General features: G+C 34.5%; 1 protein-coding gene across 1 annotated transcript in view; it reads right to left on the reverse strand.

Annotated features, from left to right (window-relative positions):
* Nucleotides 1–941: 941 nt before the first annotated feature.
* The window catches only part of TMEM67 (transmembrane protein 67), a 54,622-nt gene continuing 39,886 nt past the window's right edge, over nt 942–15,677 (reverse strand). Inside the window, exons 22-28 of the mRNA XM_047088997.1 lie at nt 14,147–14,227; nt 13,532–13,648; nt 9,924–10,040; nt 9,715–9,819; nt 9,066–9,168; nt 3,474–3,616; nt 942–2,238 (exon numbers count right to left, since the gene is read on the reverse strand). Of these exons, the coding sequence (XP_046944953.1) occupies nt 2,158–2,238; nt 3,474–3,616; nt 9,066–9,168; nt 9,715–9,819; nt 9,924–10,040; nt 13,532–13,648; nt 14,147–14,227 (747 nt within the window). The 3' untranslated portion in view covers nt 942–2,157. The remainder of the gene's footprint in view (nt 2,239–3,473; nt 3,617–9,065; nt 9,169–9,714; nt 9,820–9,923; nt 10,041–13,531; nt 13,649–14,146; nt 14,228–15,677) is intronic.

The raw sequence follows: 15,677 nt of genomic DNA on the forward strand, positions 1-15,677 counted from the left end.
TGTTCCTTGACTTATATTTATTTCCCCTCAGCTTTTATTTGTCAATATTTATAGGCAACAAAAAAGGATACATATTTCGTACCTGCAAGCACTGAGTTAGTGGTCATTTTGAATGCCTCTCAATCTAGTAACCAGTAGAGCCTTCTCAAAAGGGTTTGTTAGGACAGCAGTGCCAGAGAAATGAGCAAATATAAATATCTCATAACAGAGACTGGTCTGCAGAACTGTCAGGGACCCATGCATTTTCTAAGTAGGATACTAAGCACACAGCAGCTTGTAAAGAACCTCCAGGTGAACCTAGAGTTTGCTTCAGTATGAAATGATGAGGAGACTTATCAAATGTTTCTAGGTAATCAGTAAAACTGGGGATGTAACATGACAAGTACCGTAAATTGGTGCCACAGAAACCGACATAAGATTATAGAGCTAATGGAAAATTAGGCACCTGATCATAAAATTTAAATTGTGGCAATGTAGACAAAGGAATCAACAGCATATGAAAATCTGAACACATTTTTATGTATCTAACCGAAGTAAAAAGCAACACTATATAAAACTAGTATAGAAAAATGATGTTTTAAAATGTTTTTTCTCTGTTTTAATTTATTAGGTGAGCCGACTCACCTATTGTCTGAAATTCCCATTTTCAAACATTCACATACATATTAACTTCTCATGTGTGCAATGAGAGTTAAATTTCTTTCATATGCTTCTGAGCAAGTGGTTTTAAAAATCCAGGCTATTACATTTGTTTCTCTTTACAGGTTTTATAAAGGCATTCCTGTACTTTGACCCTTCAAAAACTAGTTTCAAATACTTGAAATACTTCAAATACTTCTTAGCCCTACTTCTTTCTCCTCAGTCATTCTTAAAACTCAAAGAAATGTAAAAGATTCAACTTTGGCAAAGGCTGGGGACCCCTGTCGCAATAGTATTGTATATTCCTAAATGTTATTTCATGAAATACTCATTAATCAAACAGGAAACAGAGACACCAAATGTTTTATTCCATATGTTCAATTAAAAAATAGAAACAATATTTACATAACATTATATTTACGTATTTACACAGCATCAACATAGAAGGCAGTAAGAAATGATGGTTTGTGGGTTAATGATCATTATACTTGAAACATAAGATGACTTTCAAGTATACAGTATACAATGAAAAGGATTATTGAAGAGTATTTTAAAGAAAAAAAATTATGTCATGGGAAATTATTACTACATGGTTCAGAATTTACATTAAGTATATTTTGGATCCTAATTTTTTTTCCTTATTTAAAAAAAATACAAGTGTACTGATTTATGAAGCCTAAGTTTGCTTTCAATAAATCATCTTGTCAATATAGCATGATAAATTTACAGTTCATTATTTATAATCTTTAAATATAATGGAAGAGCAAAACTTGGGAATGCTCTTAAAATGTAATTTTTAAAATGTATGAAAAACTATATTGGGGAAAATGTCACACATTATAGCTTTGTTTTAAATGTAAGTGATAGTTAAGATATATACACGCTTTACGGGAAAGATTTCCTGACCTAACAATACAGGTATACAAAGGAATGAATATATACCATCTCATGAGATGCCTATTAATCCAAGAGTGAATTAGCCCATTGCCAAACAGGGTGAGAAATTAAAATGAGGCAAATTGAGTCAGCAATATACAATTTCAAATTTCTAAGTACTTGAAAATAGTTTTCAACATTTATTTACCATAACGTTAAGTAAAAACCAGAAACTCTTAAACTGAAAACTAGCCTTGAACTTGGAACTAAGTAATTTTGTCAATGTGAGAAAATGTAGGCAAATCCCAGTTTACAAAATTATCTACAGAGACAAATGATGGGGACTGCTATGCTGACAGCAACATGTAGATTTCCTTTGCCCTGCTGTCAGTTTATCTACTTCATGAACTGGTGAATTAAATACCACCACAAATGGGAAAACAACATTCTTCATTATATCACACTACATATTCACAAAGAAGTTATGTATCCACAAATTATAAAAATAAATCTTTCTTTAGATTAGAAAACAAATAAAAATAGAATAATTTGCATTAAAAGTTTTAAAAACTTTGGCAAACTAACCTGATGATCATGACTGTTTTTGCCACAGCTATGTTGTCTTTGAAGTTATTCACAAAATTAAATCAGAAATCTTTGATCCACCAATGTTTTGGATGCCAAATTCTTCTGTCCTACTGTATTACGTATAAATCTAAAAATCTGGAAAAAAATTAAAACAATTTTTATTAATGAAATTTTATATACAGAAAGAATGAAAACTATATACAGAAAGAAAATGAAATATGTATAACCAATTAAAATATCTAAATTAAACTAGCTAATTCTCTCAACTATTTATTTTCATGTATCGGGCATCTGAGACATGGTGATATACAAAATTATTTCAAGACTCTTTATTATCTTTCATAATATCAAAGAAGTGTATATTCCTATTTAGACTATGTTTTAATGAATTAATAATACAAATTTTCTCATGTTCATAGAAATTCACTGTCAAATATGTTGCAAGGCATCTTACCTCTAGCTCTAAAAGCTACGGAAACATCAACAGAACTGTTAGTGATAGAATTTGTAATTTTAGATCTCTGTCAAAGACTAATAAATTATGTATTACTAACTCATATACTTCCTTGGATATAACGGGGGAATATTTGAGTGACATTAATAACATTTCCAGAACAAATCTGTCATTTCTTAAAATCTCCATTTCAGGCTCCAAAGCCATCTAGCAGTTGTTTTTTTATTCACACAGGTGGAAAATGCATGAGAGTTACCATAAGGGGGCTGTTCTGGGGCTGAGTCCTGAGCTAGATCACCCTAGCTTGCCTTTTTGTTATGTTAACATCTGGTGCTGAGGATGAATGGAACTCTAATTACCTCTACTTTTTTTTTTTTCAATTTCAGGTTTTTATTTAAATTCCAGTTAGTTAACATATATGGTAAAATTGGTTTCAGATTCTAATTACTGCCGCTTCTGGCATCTAGATGATCAGCAATTTGAATATCTTCCTACTGGATTCCTTTTACATTTGCTCAAACAACTTATGCCCTCCACAAGACCCCAGTATTTCATTGATCCTGAAGGAGAGGGCTGAAATGTTTCTTCTTTTTTTTTTTTTTGGTAGGAATAATCATATTCTAAACCTTTATAAATTCCTTGTGAAAGTAGATACTGTTAGTCTCTGCTATAAAATATCTACTTCCAATGTATTTTTTAAAAAATTATTTTAAAAAAATATTTGTTTTAAAGTTTATTTATTTATTTGGCGGGGGGAGTGGTGGTACAGAGCCCGCTGTAGGGCTTGAACTCACAAGCTGTGAGATCATGACCTGAGCCGAGATCAAGAGTCAGACGCTTAATGGACTGAGCCACCAGGGGCCCCATCCAATATAGTTCTTTTAAAAGAAATCCAGTAAAAAAACTTTACAGTTACCTCTTGTTGTAGGTATGTAAGGAAGGCTGCTAGAACAAAATTTTGGCAAGCCAAATCCACAACACAGAAGAACAGCACATCAAAAATAAGAAGAGTGGCTTCATTTCCATAATACAGGACACTGCTGAAAGAATATCCTTCATCTATTTAAAAAAAAAAAACAATTTATAAGATATAAATTAGAAACTGCAAAATGGAATAAATTTCTGGTGATAAAGTTTGGATATTTAAAAACAGCACAATAGAAACTAGCTGCTACTTGTAATACTTCATTGCTTTAAAAAAATAAACAAACGGTATTAAAATTAAAAATTGCTAATCTCAAAGATTAGTCAAGGAATTCTGCTCATAAAAAGCAATTTTAACATTTGTACCAAGGGTTGGTCATTGCATGTAATATAAGTGTATCGTCAATACCTCTCAAAGACCAGGTAATTAATATCCCTTATTTGTTTATATAACTAAAGCCCAAAGAATCTTAGATTCTTCAAGATAGAGGAAGTTAAAAAAAAAAAAAACCCAAACCAGCAAGGACTAAATAGTGCATAGTGAGCTATAATTTGCGTCTTAAATGGGTTGCGTCTTAAATAGAGCAGAACTCTAAGGTTCTGCTCTAAGACCGACCTCTCTTTTTTTTTTCTTCCCCTCACTCCACAAGGAGGGGTTTGTTCTTTTTGGGATGTAAACACCCTTTTAAGATCCTGATGAAAGCTACAGACCCTTTCACCAGAGTGGGAAGAAAGTACATATATACAAATCTGGCACATAATTTCAGGGCGGTCCGGGGAACCAGCAAAGCTGTTCATGGATATCCAGTTAGGAACTCTGTTTGATACAAGGGGATGCCTGGCTTGCTGGTAATGTTCTTTTTTGATCAGGGTGCTAGTTACAGGGATATATTCAGTTTGTGAAAATTCACTCCCCTTTATTCTATATCCTTACAAAATATGGACTTCTGTATACATATTATACTTGCATATAAATTTAAACAAATAAACAAGCCTGCTCTGTATGCTCTTCCCGGGTGTTCTTTCACTGACATCGCTCCAGCAATGCCCTCCTTTGATGAGACTCCCGGCTATCGTGTGCCTTTCCTTTCTCCTGAGATCCAGTTCATTACATTTAATACCTCACTGGACATTTCCTCTTAGTTGTCCAGAAAGTACCTCAAGATACAACATATTCAAAACTAAATTTAGGGGCACCTGGGTGGCTCAGTCAATTAAGCATCTGACTTCGGCTGAGGTCATGATCTCACAGTTCGTGAGTTCAAGCCCTGCGTCGGGCTCTGTGCTGACAACTTGGAGCCTGGAGCCTGCTTCGGATTCCATGTCTCCCTCTCTCTCTGCCCTCCCCCACTTGCACTTTCTTTCTCAAAAATAAACATTAAAAAAAATTTAAAAGAAAACCTAAATTCATCTTCTTTCCCTCCATCTGCATTCTTTTAGTGAAAAGCATCACCACCAACCACTTAGTCATACAAGCTGGAAATCTGGATAATTTTTTACTACTCTCTCTCCTCTACCTGTTTTCCTCTTAATATCTCTGACAATCCTTTCTTCTTCTTTATCCCCATCATTACTGCTGTAGCTCATATTCTCATCATCTCCCAGTGAAGATGAAGATGAAGATGACTGTATTGTTATTACAAATAGTAACATGACTACACTGGGAGCCATCCCATACCAGGCACTGATGCCTACCAGGCTTTTCACACATGATAACACAGGTATAAATACAACCTTAACACACTTTACTATTGCCAGAGTAGTAGAAATCTACCATCAGATTTGCTTAACACTTTTTGATGGCGCCCATGTTCCTTAGCAGTGGTTTCCAAATTGTTTTAATCATGGATCCCTATCAGAACAAAGTGTTAAGCATGCGTTCCACAATAGGTATATTTTATTAAATACTACTATATATTATAAATTCTTTAAAATACAAATTAAAAATGACTGAATCTCAAATATACAAATAGACATTTTAATGTTTTTTATCATACCTTCACGAATCAACCACATCTCTTGTGAGACAAACATTGAAAAGATGTATATATATATATTTTGGAAACAACTGCTCTATAGGATAAAGTAAAACTCCTCAGGATGTCAGACAAGGATTTTGGGATTTGATCATCACCCTCTTTATCTTTCATGTACTCCTACGATGTCCCACTTCATACCAGGCTTCACCAATAAAATTCGTAAGTACTGAATGCCCTTTCCCCCTTCCGTACAAATGTCTTTGCCTCTCTTCCCCTGACATTCCTGTTTGACAATAGTAACTTTTTTTGTTTAAGATGCAATTCAAACTTTTCCATGTTGCTTCTTCTGGCTCAACTCCGTGTCTGGTTAGATATTCCACTATCCTTTCTGTACTTGGTATATCCTGTGCCTGCAGAGCCTTCCATCCCAGCATCGCCCCACTCATACATTTGAGATGCCCACTAGTCTGTGTATCTGTGTATCCTGGGACTGGCACAACACATAATGCCCAATACTGCCTGAATAAGTGACATCTAGACCAGGACACAGGTTACATCATTTCCATTCTAATGAACCCATATAAGAGGTTATCAGCCACATTAAAAGTGACATATATACCACATTTTTAAGATAAGAAACCAGGTTCAGGCACCATTCCTGTCACGGATAGCTGTGATTTTTAAGAATTTGGATAAAATAAAAAATTAAATGTTAAAACTAATCACGAATGTTATTCTTTAAGTGTTTCATTAGTTTTCCACTAACTGCAGATTCTCATAAAATCTGAATTTTATGTTCACTCTTGCCACTTTTATTCAACATAGCACTGGAAGTGCTAGAGTAATCAGGCAAGAAAAAGAAATAAAGGGCATCTAAACTGGGTAAGGAAGAAATTAAACGGTCACTATTTTCAGATGACATGATACAACACCCTAAAGCCTCCAATCAAAAACTCTCATAAGTAATAAATGGATTCAGTAAAGTTGTAGGATACAAAATTAATACCTAGAAATCCTCTATACACTAATAATGAAGTAGCAGAAAGAGAAATTAAGAAAACAATCCCATTTACAATTGCACCCAAAATAATAAAATACCTAGGAATAAATAACCAAGGAGGTTATCTGTACTCTGAAAACTATAAAACACTGATGAAAGAAATTAAAGACACCACACACAAATGGAAAGATATTTCATGTTCATGGGTTGGAAGAATTAATATGGTTAAAATGTTCACACTACCCAAAGCAACCTAAAGGTTCAATGCAATTCCTAACAAATTACTAACAGCATTTTCACAGATCTGGAACAAATAATACTAAAATTTATATGGAAACACAAATAGCCAAAGCAATCCTGAGAAAGAAAAAAACAAAGCTGGAGGTAGCACAGTTCCAGATTTCAAGATATACTACAAAGCTGTTGTAACCAAAACAGTATGGTACTGGCACAAAAACAAGACACATAGATCAACATAACAGAATAGAGAGCCCAGAAATAAACCCATGCCTATATGGTCAATTGTTCTATGACAGAGAAGGCAAGAATATACAATGAGGAAAAGACAATCTCTCCAATAAATGGCGCTGGGAAAACTGGACAGCTACATGCAAAGAAAGAATAGAACTGGACCACTTTCTTATACCATACACAAAAATAAAAACTCAAACGTATCAAAGACCTAAATGTGAGACATGAAACCACAGAACTCCTAGACATAGACAGTAATTTCTTTGACATTGACCATGGCAAATTAAAAACATTTTTTAAATGTTTTATTTATTTTTGAGACAGAGAGAAACAGACCATGAGCAAGGGAGGGGCAGAGAGAGAGGGAGACAGAATCTGAAGCAGGCTCCAGGCTCTAAGCTGTCAGCACAGAGCCCGACGTGGGGCTCGAACTCACAAACCATGAGACCATGACCTGAGCCAAAGTTGGATCCTTAACCAACTGAGCCACCCAGGCACCCCTGACCATGGCAAAATTTTTAAGGAGACATATATATGTCTCCTCAGGTAAGAGAAATAAAGGCAAACATAAACTATTGGGACTACATCAAAATAAAAAAGCTTTACACAGTGAAGGAAACAATCAACAACATAAAAAAACAACCTACTGAATGGGAGAAGATATTTGCAAATGACATACCTGAAAAGAGGTTAATACCCAAAATACATAAAAAATTAACTCAATACTTAAAAAAAAAAAAATCCCATTTAAAAATGGGAAGAGGACCTAAAAGACATTTTCCCTAAAAAGACATACAGATGGCCAACAGACACATGAAACGAAGCCCAACGTCACTAATCATCAGGAAAAAGCAAATCAAAACCACAATGAAAACCTTACACCTGTCTGAATGGCTAAAATTAAAAAGACAAGAAATAAGAAGTGTTGATGAGGATGTGGAGAAAAGGGAACTCTTGCGCATTGTTGGTGGGAATGTAAATTGGTACAGCTACTGTGGAAAACAGCATGGAGGTTCCTCAAAATATTAAAAATAGAAATGTCATATGATGCAATAATTCCACTACTGGTCATTTACCCAAAGAAAACAGAAACACTAATTTGGAAATATAGATGTACCCCTATGTTTATTGCAGCATTATTTACGATGACCAAGATATCAAAGCAGCCCAAGCATCCATTCACAGATGAATGGATAAAGAATACATAAATAAATATATATATTCACACACACAGTGGAATATTAGCCATAAAAAATGGAATGAGATCTTGCCATTTGCAACATGGATGGATGTAGAGAGAGTTATGCTAAGTGAAGTAAGCCAGACAGAAAAAGATAAATACCACATGATTTCATTTATATGTGTAATCTAAAAAACAAAACAAATGAACAAAAAGCAGAATCTGATGGTCGGCAGGGGTAAGGTGGAGGGGAGGACATATGGGTGGAGGGGGTGGGAGACACAGGCTTCTAGTTATAGAATGAATAAGTCACAGGAATAAAAGATACAGCATAAGGAATATAGTCAATGGTATTATAACAGCATTGCATAGTGACAGATGGTAGCTACACTTGTGAGCATAACACAACATACAGATTTGTTGAATCACTATGTTGTATACCTGAAACTAATGTTAACATCATGTCAGTTATACTCAAATTTAAAAAACCTGAATTTTATGTGTTTTACTATCTCTTTCATGTCTACCACTGATTTTGAAATTCAGTTTTTTTACTTTCTTACAGAATAATGATCTTTTTTTGTATCACACACACACACACACACACACACACGTGTGTGTGTGTGTGTGCATTTAAGTAGGCTTCACATCCAGTACAGAGCCCAGTGCAGGGCTTGAACTCACGACCCTGAGATCAAGACCTGAGCTGAGATGAAGAGTTGGACACTTAACTGACTGAGCCACCCAGGCGCCCCTTTTATACTTTTGTTTCCTGCTCTATGACATAATAAAATGGAACCTAGCAAACTACTATAATACTGTTAAGTTAATTAAGTTCATTACCTTTCCTTTGTTTTTATATAAAATTATAAAAGCAAAACAAATAACTACAAGTACTTTTTTTTCAAACTTTGAAAATAGTAATCAAGTTTAGCAAAGGCATTTGAAGGATACCATTGTAAAAGATGCTTTTTTCCATTGGTTCCATGAATTCCATTCCAAGAATTCTTTCAAGAAGCAATTTATCTTTTATAAAGTAGTCCATTTCCTTATGAACCTAATATAAAAAGACAAAGTTGTTTCAAAAACAGCAGTGAAATGTTTCCAAATTAATGTAAAATCAGGAAGAGAGAAAATGAAAAAATGAATAGTAAGGAAAATATGTTCTTTAAAAAGATGGATTTTACTACACTGGGCTTTGTAACAAAGTTTTTCTTTAGAAATGTTAAAAATTTTAAATGTCTTTAGTAGTATTTAGGGCTAGATATACTTAAAATCAACTTATAACAAGCTTTTCAGGAATACAACCACAGCATATCTCTGTAATAAATAATATAGTAATACTTCAGTAACTAGCTGACACAATTGCAGTGTAGACATACTTCAAGGGAATTATCATTATGCTAGTAGAGATATAAAATGTCATTTTATTTTTATATAACGTAACTCTGTCTTTAAGCCACAGTATTAATTTTGACAGGCAAAAAAAGAAGGGTTCTAAGTCCACTGACTTAGTTAACTAAAGAAATCACTGACATTCCTGGTTAACTTCTTAAGAATTATATTTTGCTTCTAGTTTAAATATAAATGCTGACATACATACATGATCGATGAAAGAGCCAAGAAATTTATTCATAGTATGATATGCTTTTATACTCTGCTCAAATGTACTTGCCGATGAACTCAATAGTCTGGCAGGGCCATTTTTCTAATGTGAAAGAGACAAAAATAAATGCAACACGTCTTACGTTCTTGGTTTTTAAGTAACATGAAATATTGACAAAATATACCTGAATTGTAATTTATACAAACCCTTGTTAGTGTCTCATGAATTCTGTCATAGTGTTGTCTCATCTGGCTGGAAATTGCAATCTGAAAAGTCTGACCGTCTGTGTTTGGTACCAAACCTCTCTGGCTACACAAGTTTTCCTGAAAAGTTAAATGATTTAAATAAAGATCATAAAAATTTTGCCTTATCTCAAAAAGAAAATACACAAATTTTTTTTAAAAAAAAGTTTATTTATTTTTGAGAGACAGAGTGTGAGCGGGGGGAGGACCAGAGAGAGAGGGAGACAGAATCTGAAGCAGGCTCCAGGCTTTAGGCTCCGAGCTGCCAGCACAGAGCCTGACACAGAGCTCAAACTCACGAACCGCAAGATCATGACCTGAGCCAAAGTTGGACACTTAACTGACTGAGGCACCCCTAAAATTTTTCTTTTTGTTGGTATCACACATTACAAGATTTGGAAGCCAACTGAAATTTTACTGAAACTATATTTGAGACAAAAGGGATTCTGACATTATCCGAGGTTCCCACTCCCCTCCGGGTTTTACTAATTTCTTTCTTGTCATGCCTTTCAGCTCTCTGTATCATCTCCTTTACACTACTTTAAAAAAAATCCATACTAAATTCATTATATATTGATACTTGCTTTATGATTAATTTTATTGCTCTTTAATGCATGCCAAAATGTCTAGTCTTAGATTAACTACTTTCATAATTATAATCCTTTTTGTTTCCTAAAAACTTTTAAAACACTTCCTTAATTAAATGCAATAAAAAGGTAGTGATACATGATTGAACGGTTAATGCCATGGACCAGATATCCATTTCAGGTCTCCTTGACACAGCCTGAATCCTGACAACCATAAACATGTGAAATTTTGCCCTACCCCACCCCTAGCTACTTCCCATCGATGCTTCAAGGTCACCTCAAGTCCTTCTGCTTCCCTTCTCTTGCTTTATTTGCCTATTCCAGAGTTTAATAATCTTCTTGTCTAAATTTAATCTTCAAACATAACACTTGTTTTTCACAGACTGAAAGGAAGTCTACATGTAGTGAATTTCTCTATTGAAAAACATTTCTTTTTTCCTGATTAAAAAAGCACATGCTATTGCAGAGAATTTATAAAATATGGAGTAGTATAAAAAAGAAAGAAAAGAAAAAAAATCACCTATGATCTCAACATTCAGAGATAGAAGTTTTGAAGGTATTTCATTTCCAGTCCTTTGTCCAGGGATATACATATAGATGGCATAAAATTGGGATCACACTGATTTCTTTTTCTCTATGTCATTAAATATTCTATAAAACAAGATTTTCAATGTCTACCTAAGATTTCACTGTGTAGGAAGACCAATTGATTTAATATATTCTTATTTTTTTTTTTTTAATTTTTTTTTTCAATGTTTATTTATTTTTGGGACAGAGAGAGACAGAGCATGAACGGGGGAGGGGCAGAGAAAGAGGGAGACACAGAATCGGAAACAAGCTCCAGGCTCTGAGCCATCAGCCCAGAGCCTGACGCGGGGCTCGAACTCACGGACCGCAAGATCGTGACCTGGCTGAAGTCGGACACTTAACCGACTGCGCCACCCAGGCGCCCCTATTCTTATTTTTATGTATGCTTTTGGCCTTATAAATAGTCCCTGTGATAAAGACCCTCAACCTAATTAGCTATTCACATTGCTAATTATTTCCTTGAATTAGATTTACAGAATCAGTGAGTAAAAGATAATCAACTCTTAAAAAAACTCTTGGTATATTTATTTCCAAATGCTTTCCAGAAGATTTGTAAAAATTTATTCTTAGACCAGGAGTTTTACGGGTGCCCATTTCATCATGTCCTTGGTACTATTAAGTATTAGCTTTTTAAAAAAAGTTTGCTAATTTGAAGAGGGCAAAAATATTAGTTTTTTACATTTATTTATGAGCTATACATTTTTAAGAGGTTTATTAGTCTCCTGTTCATTTATGTATTTAAAAATTGTCATTTTTCCATTGAGGTTTTAACTGTTCGCCTATTGATCTTTATGACTTTCAATATTGCTATCAATATCTTTGTAATATTTGCTATGAGAATTTTATCCTTATTTGCTATGTCTTTTATTTATATGACTGTTGGCTAGGTAAATATTCTCCATTAATTAATAAAGTAAAATCAATGAATATTCCGTTTATGATGCTTTCTAATTATTATTTTTTTTTAATGTTTACTTTCTAGTGTAAACAGGGGAGGGGCAGAGAGAGAGAGGGCACGGAGGATCTCAAGCAGGCTCTGTGCTGACAGCAGAGAGCCTGACGTGGGGCTGGAGACGAGGGGCTGTGAGATGATGACCTGAGCTGAAGTCTGACGCTCAACGGACTAAGCCACCCAGGTGCCCCTGATGTTTTCTATTCTTTTTGCTTAGAATGTCATCTCCCAATCTCAGATATTCTTTTTTTTTTACATTTAACTTTTCAATCAGGTGTTAATTTCTAATAGTTAACCAACCAGTTCATGTACTAAATAAATTGTTCTCTGAGACGTGCTATAATCATGTACTAGATTCGTACAAGTCACAGGTCCTTTAGTCAAAAAATCCTTTTAATTTTTCTTCTTAAGTATTTATTTTTCTTTTTAATTTTATTAAGGAAGTGGTCTAATGTACACAGTACAGAGAACAAACAGTAAACCATCCATCACCCAACCCCAAATCTGTAAATACTTCTGTATGTATCTATAACTAATAAAGTCTTAAAAAAACAAACCACCATGCCATTTGCACATGTAATAAAATGAATCATTCCTTAATATAATTTAATATTTAGTCCTTAAATCTCCTAATTTTTCCCAAGGACTTTTTTTTTCATAGTTGGTTTGTTTGGATCAGGATCCAAAGTCTATACATTGTACTTGATTATTTTGTTTCTAAATCTCTTCCTATGTAACAGTTCTCACACCGCCCACCCCACTTCTTTACATGCTCTTGATTTGCTGGAGACACTGGGTCATCTACCTTGTGAGCTATCCTGCATTCTACATATGGCTAATTCCTTCCTATGGTATTATTTAATTTATCCCTCTAGCTCCTCTAATTCCTGTAAACTGGCGGTTAGATCTAGAGGCTTGATTGTATTTAGACTTGATTTTCTTAAGCAAGGATATTTTATGAGTGATACTATGTACTTCCTACTGCATCATAACAGGAAGTGCATAATGTTCGTTTTCCTAATTTTTACTTGTAGTAAGATTGAGCCAGTGTGCTCAGATTGTGTCGACCTGATTCCTTGTTATAAAGCTCCCTGTCAACTTACCCTTAACTGTTTTAGCATCCACTGATGATTGTAACCTATATGCATTAATCCATCAGTCATTATAAAATGGTGATTTTCTAAGGTAGAATTTCTTTTAGTTTCTTTTTATAAGGAAGAACTTTACCTCATGAATTCTTCGGTTACTCTGAAATACAGTTCATATAAGGAACTGTAAGATGAAATTTGATTCTTTCCCTTTATTAATGTTCAGGGTAATGAATCAGTGCCCCAGCAACTTTCAAAAGTAATCAATGAGGAATTTTTAAAAATATTATTACAAATCCTAGATTAAGAAAAGAGAACCCATGTCTCAAATTAAAAAGATGTTAAATACTTTCATACCGCTTCTCTTTTAAGATTCATATTCATTTCTTCCATATTAGTATCTGCATGCCCATGTACTGATCTACCATGAATGTAATATCCAAAACATTTGTGGGATAACAGAAACACTGATATCTATAAAAAGAGAAGAGAGGAACTATTAGCAGCTCATCGAGAAAACAATGAAAAGTAAGTTTTTCTTAAAATTGCTTTCTTTCTCTCAAAATAAAGAGGGTTGAATTCTTGGAAAATATACAAACAGGACAATAAAGTAATAAAGGATAATTAAGTAATTTTTTTTTAAAGAACACAGAAATGAGATTGAAGATATTTTCCAAGAAAGGAAGAAATAGGATTGATAGATATATGAAAACTTTTCAGGGGCTCTGCTGAGTGAATTATTTGGTAGCATAAGGAATTCATAATTAAGAAACTGCACATGAAGAAGAAGAAACTAAGGCAGTAAACATTAGCTTGTAGCTCATTATAACTATCTCCGGAATTAACAATCAGTGGGAAATTGGACTAAAAAATCCAATCATACCAAATCACTTTTAAAGCCTCTCTTAATGTACTCATGACCTTTAAAAAGGGAAAAATAACAGTCGCAAGATAAAGTTAGAAAGTACTTACATTGCTCATACAGCATAAATCCACAAACTGTCGAATTTTATCTTCTATAAATCTCTCATAAAAGACAGCAAAGAACATGATCTGAAACATTAAGCCAAGTTCATACTTATTAGGTTTTAAAATTTAATTTTCTTTTATAGCCACAGCATAGTATCTTAAGAAAAAAGAAGGTCCACCCAAGAACACAGTGGCCTCTGAATGGTTCCTGTGGGATACAATCCTACTTATCATTTCTGATTCTTCTGTCAAAGAAAGTAGGTTTTGGAATTGTATTAAGATTCATTGAGGGAGCCTATTTTGCATTTTAAAAACTTTTCTGTATCATTAAAACAAGACAGGACAAACATGGGAGGAAAAAGAAGGGCTTTAAAAAATTTAGCATAAACCAATGTATTAGTGGCCAGATTTATGTTTGGTTCTGCAATCCTGCTCATCTCCTAAGTTCCAAAGCCATTAGAAAACATGCTGCTTTTCAAATTAATCTTCCCTGACAGAGTAGCACATAAAAAACATATATCAAGTATTCTATTTCAACTGCAGATACTGCATTAAATATTCAAATGGAATGGTTTCAACTGTTTTCTTAGCTTTAATAACAATACTGGAAAAGGAAATTATTTTATAAATCAAAAGAGAAAAGTTTATGTCGTAGACCTACTTAGATATATGTCAGAGAAAGAGAACATTTCCTAACCACCCAGTTGAAAGCTGCCCCCGTTCCTAACTTCCACCCACCTCTCCTCCACTTACTCCCTATCTCATCTCCCGATGCCCTTCACAGCATTTGCCACAATCTGTAGCTTGTTCTTGTTAAGCATATCCTTGAGCCCAGCACAGAGCCTAGTACAGAAATGTACTCAGATATGTGAATGAATAAATAAATGAATCTACAGCAGCTGATTACTGAACACACTTCCCTAACATTCTATATACGTCTTGTTTTAAATCCCTTTAAAGGACTTGAAAAACAGCAACTTTCAAAGTTTAAAAACTAAAGGATATCACTTAAAAGTTGAAGAAGCTGGGTTTAGGGAAATAAAAGGAGTAAATAATAAGCTTAACGTTATGAGAATCAAAAACACTTTTTATGAACAAATTTGTGGAACGGTAACAGGTTTTTAAAGGGACTCTTGGGGCGCCTGGGTGGCGCAGTCGGTTAAGCGTCCGACTTCAGCCAGGTCACGATCTCGCGGTCCGTGAGTTCGAGCCCCGCGTCGGGCTCTGGGCTGACGGCTCGGAGCCTGGAGCCTGTTTCCGATTCTGTGTCTCCCTCTCTCTCTGCCCCTCCCCCGTTCATGCTCTGTCTCTCTGTCCCAAAAAAAATAAATAAACGTTGGAAAAAAAAAAAAAATTTTAAAGGGACTCTTAACAATACTTGAGGAATAAACACTGATAACCCACGGAGAGAAACACTCCTACCAGAATGAAAGCAGGGTGAGAAACAAAGAATGAGGTGAGATGGTGGTGCCTGAGATGACTAGTTTCTGCCCCACCAATCCTTCCTGCTTTCTCCTTAGTGACAGAACCCTCT

Source organism: Lynx rufus, unplaced genomic scaffold, assembly GCF_022079265.1.
Source record: "Lynx rufus isolate CCGP_SWC_20201006 ecotype Redwood Valley unplaced genomic scaffold, mLynRuf1.p SCAF_26, whole genome shotgun sequence".
Taxonomy (NCBI): Eukaryota; Metazoa; Chordata; class Mammalia; order Carnivora; family Felidae; genus Lynx; species Lynx rufus.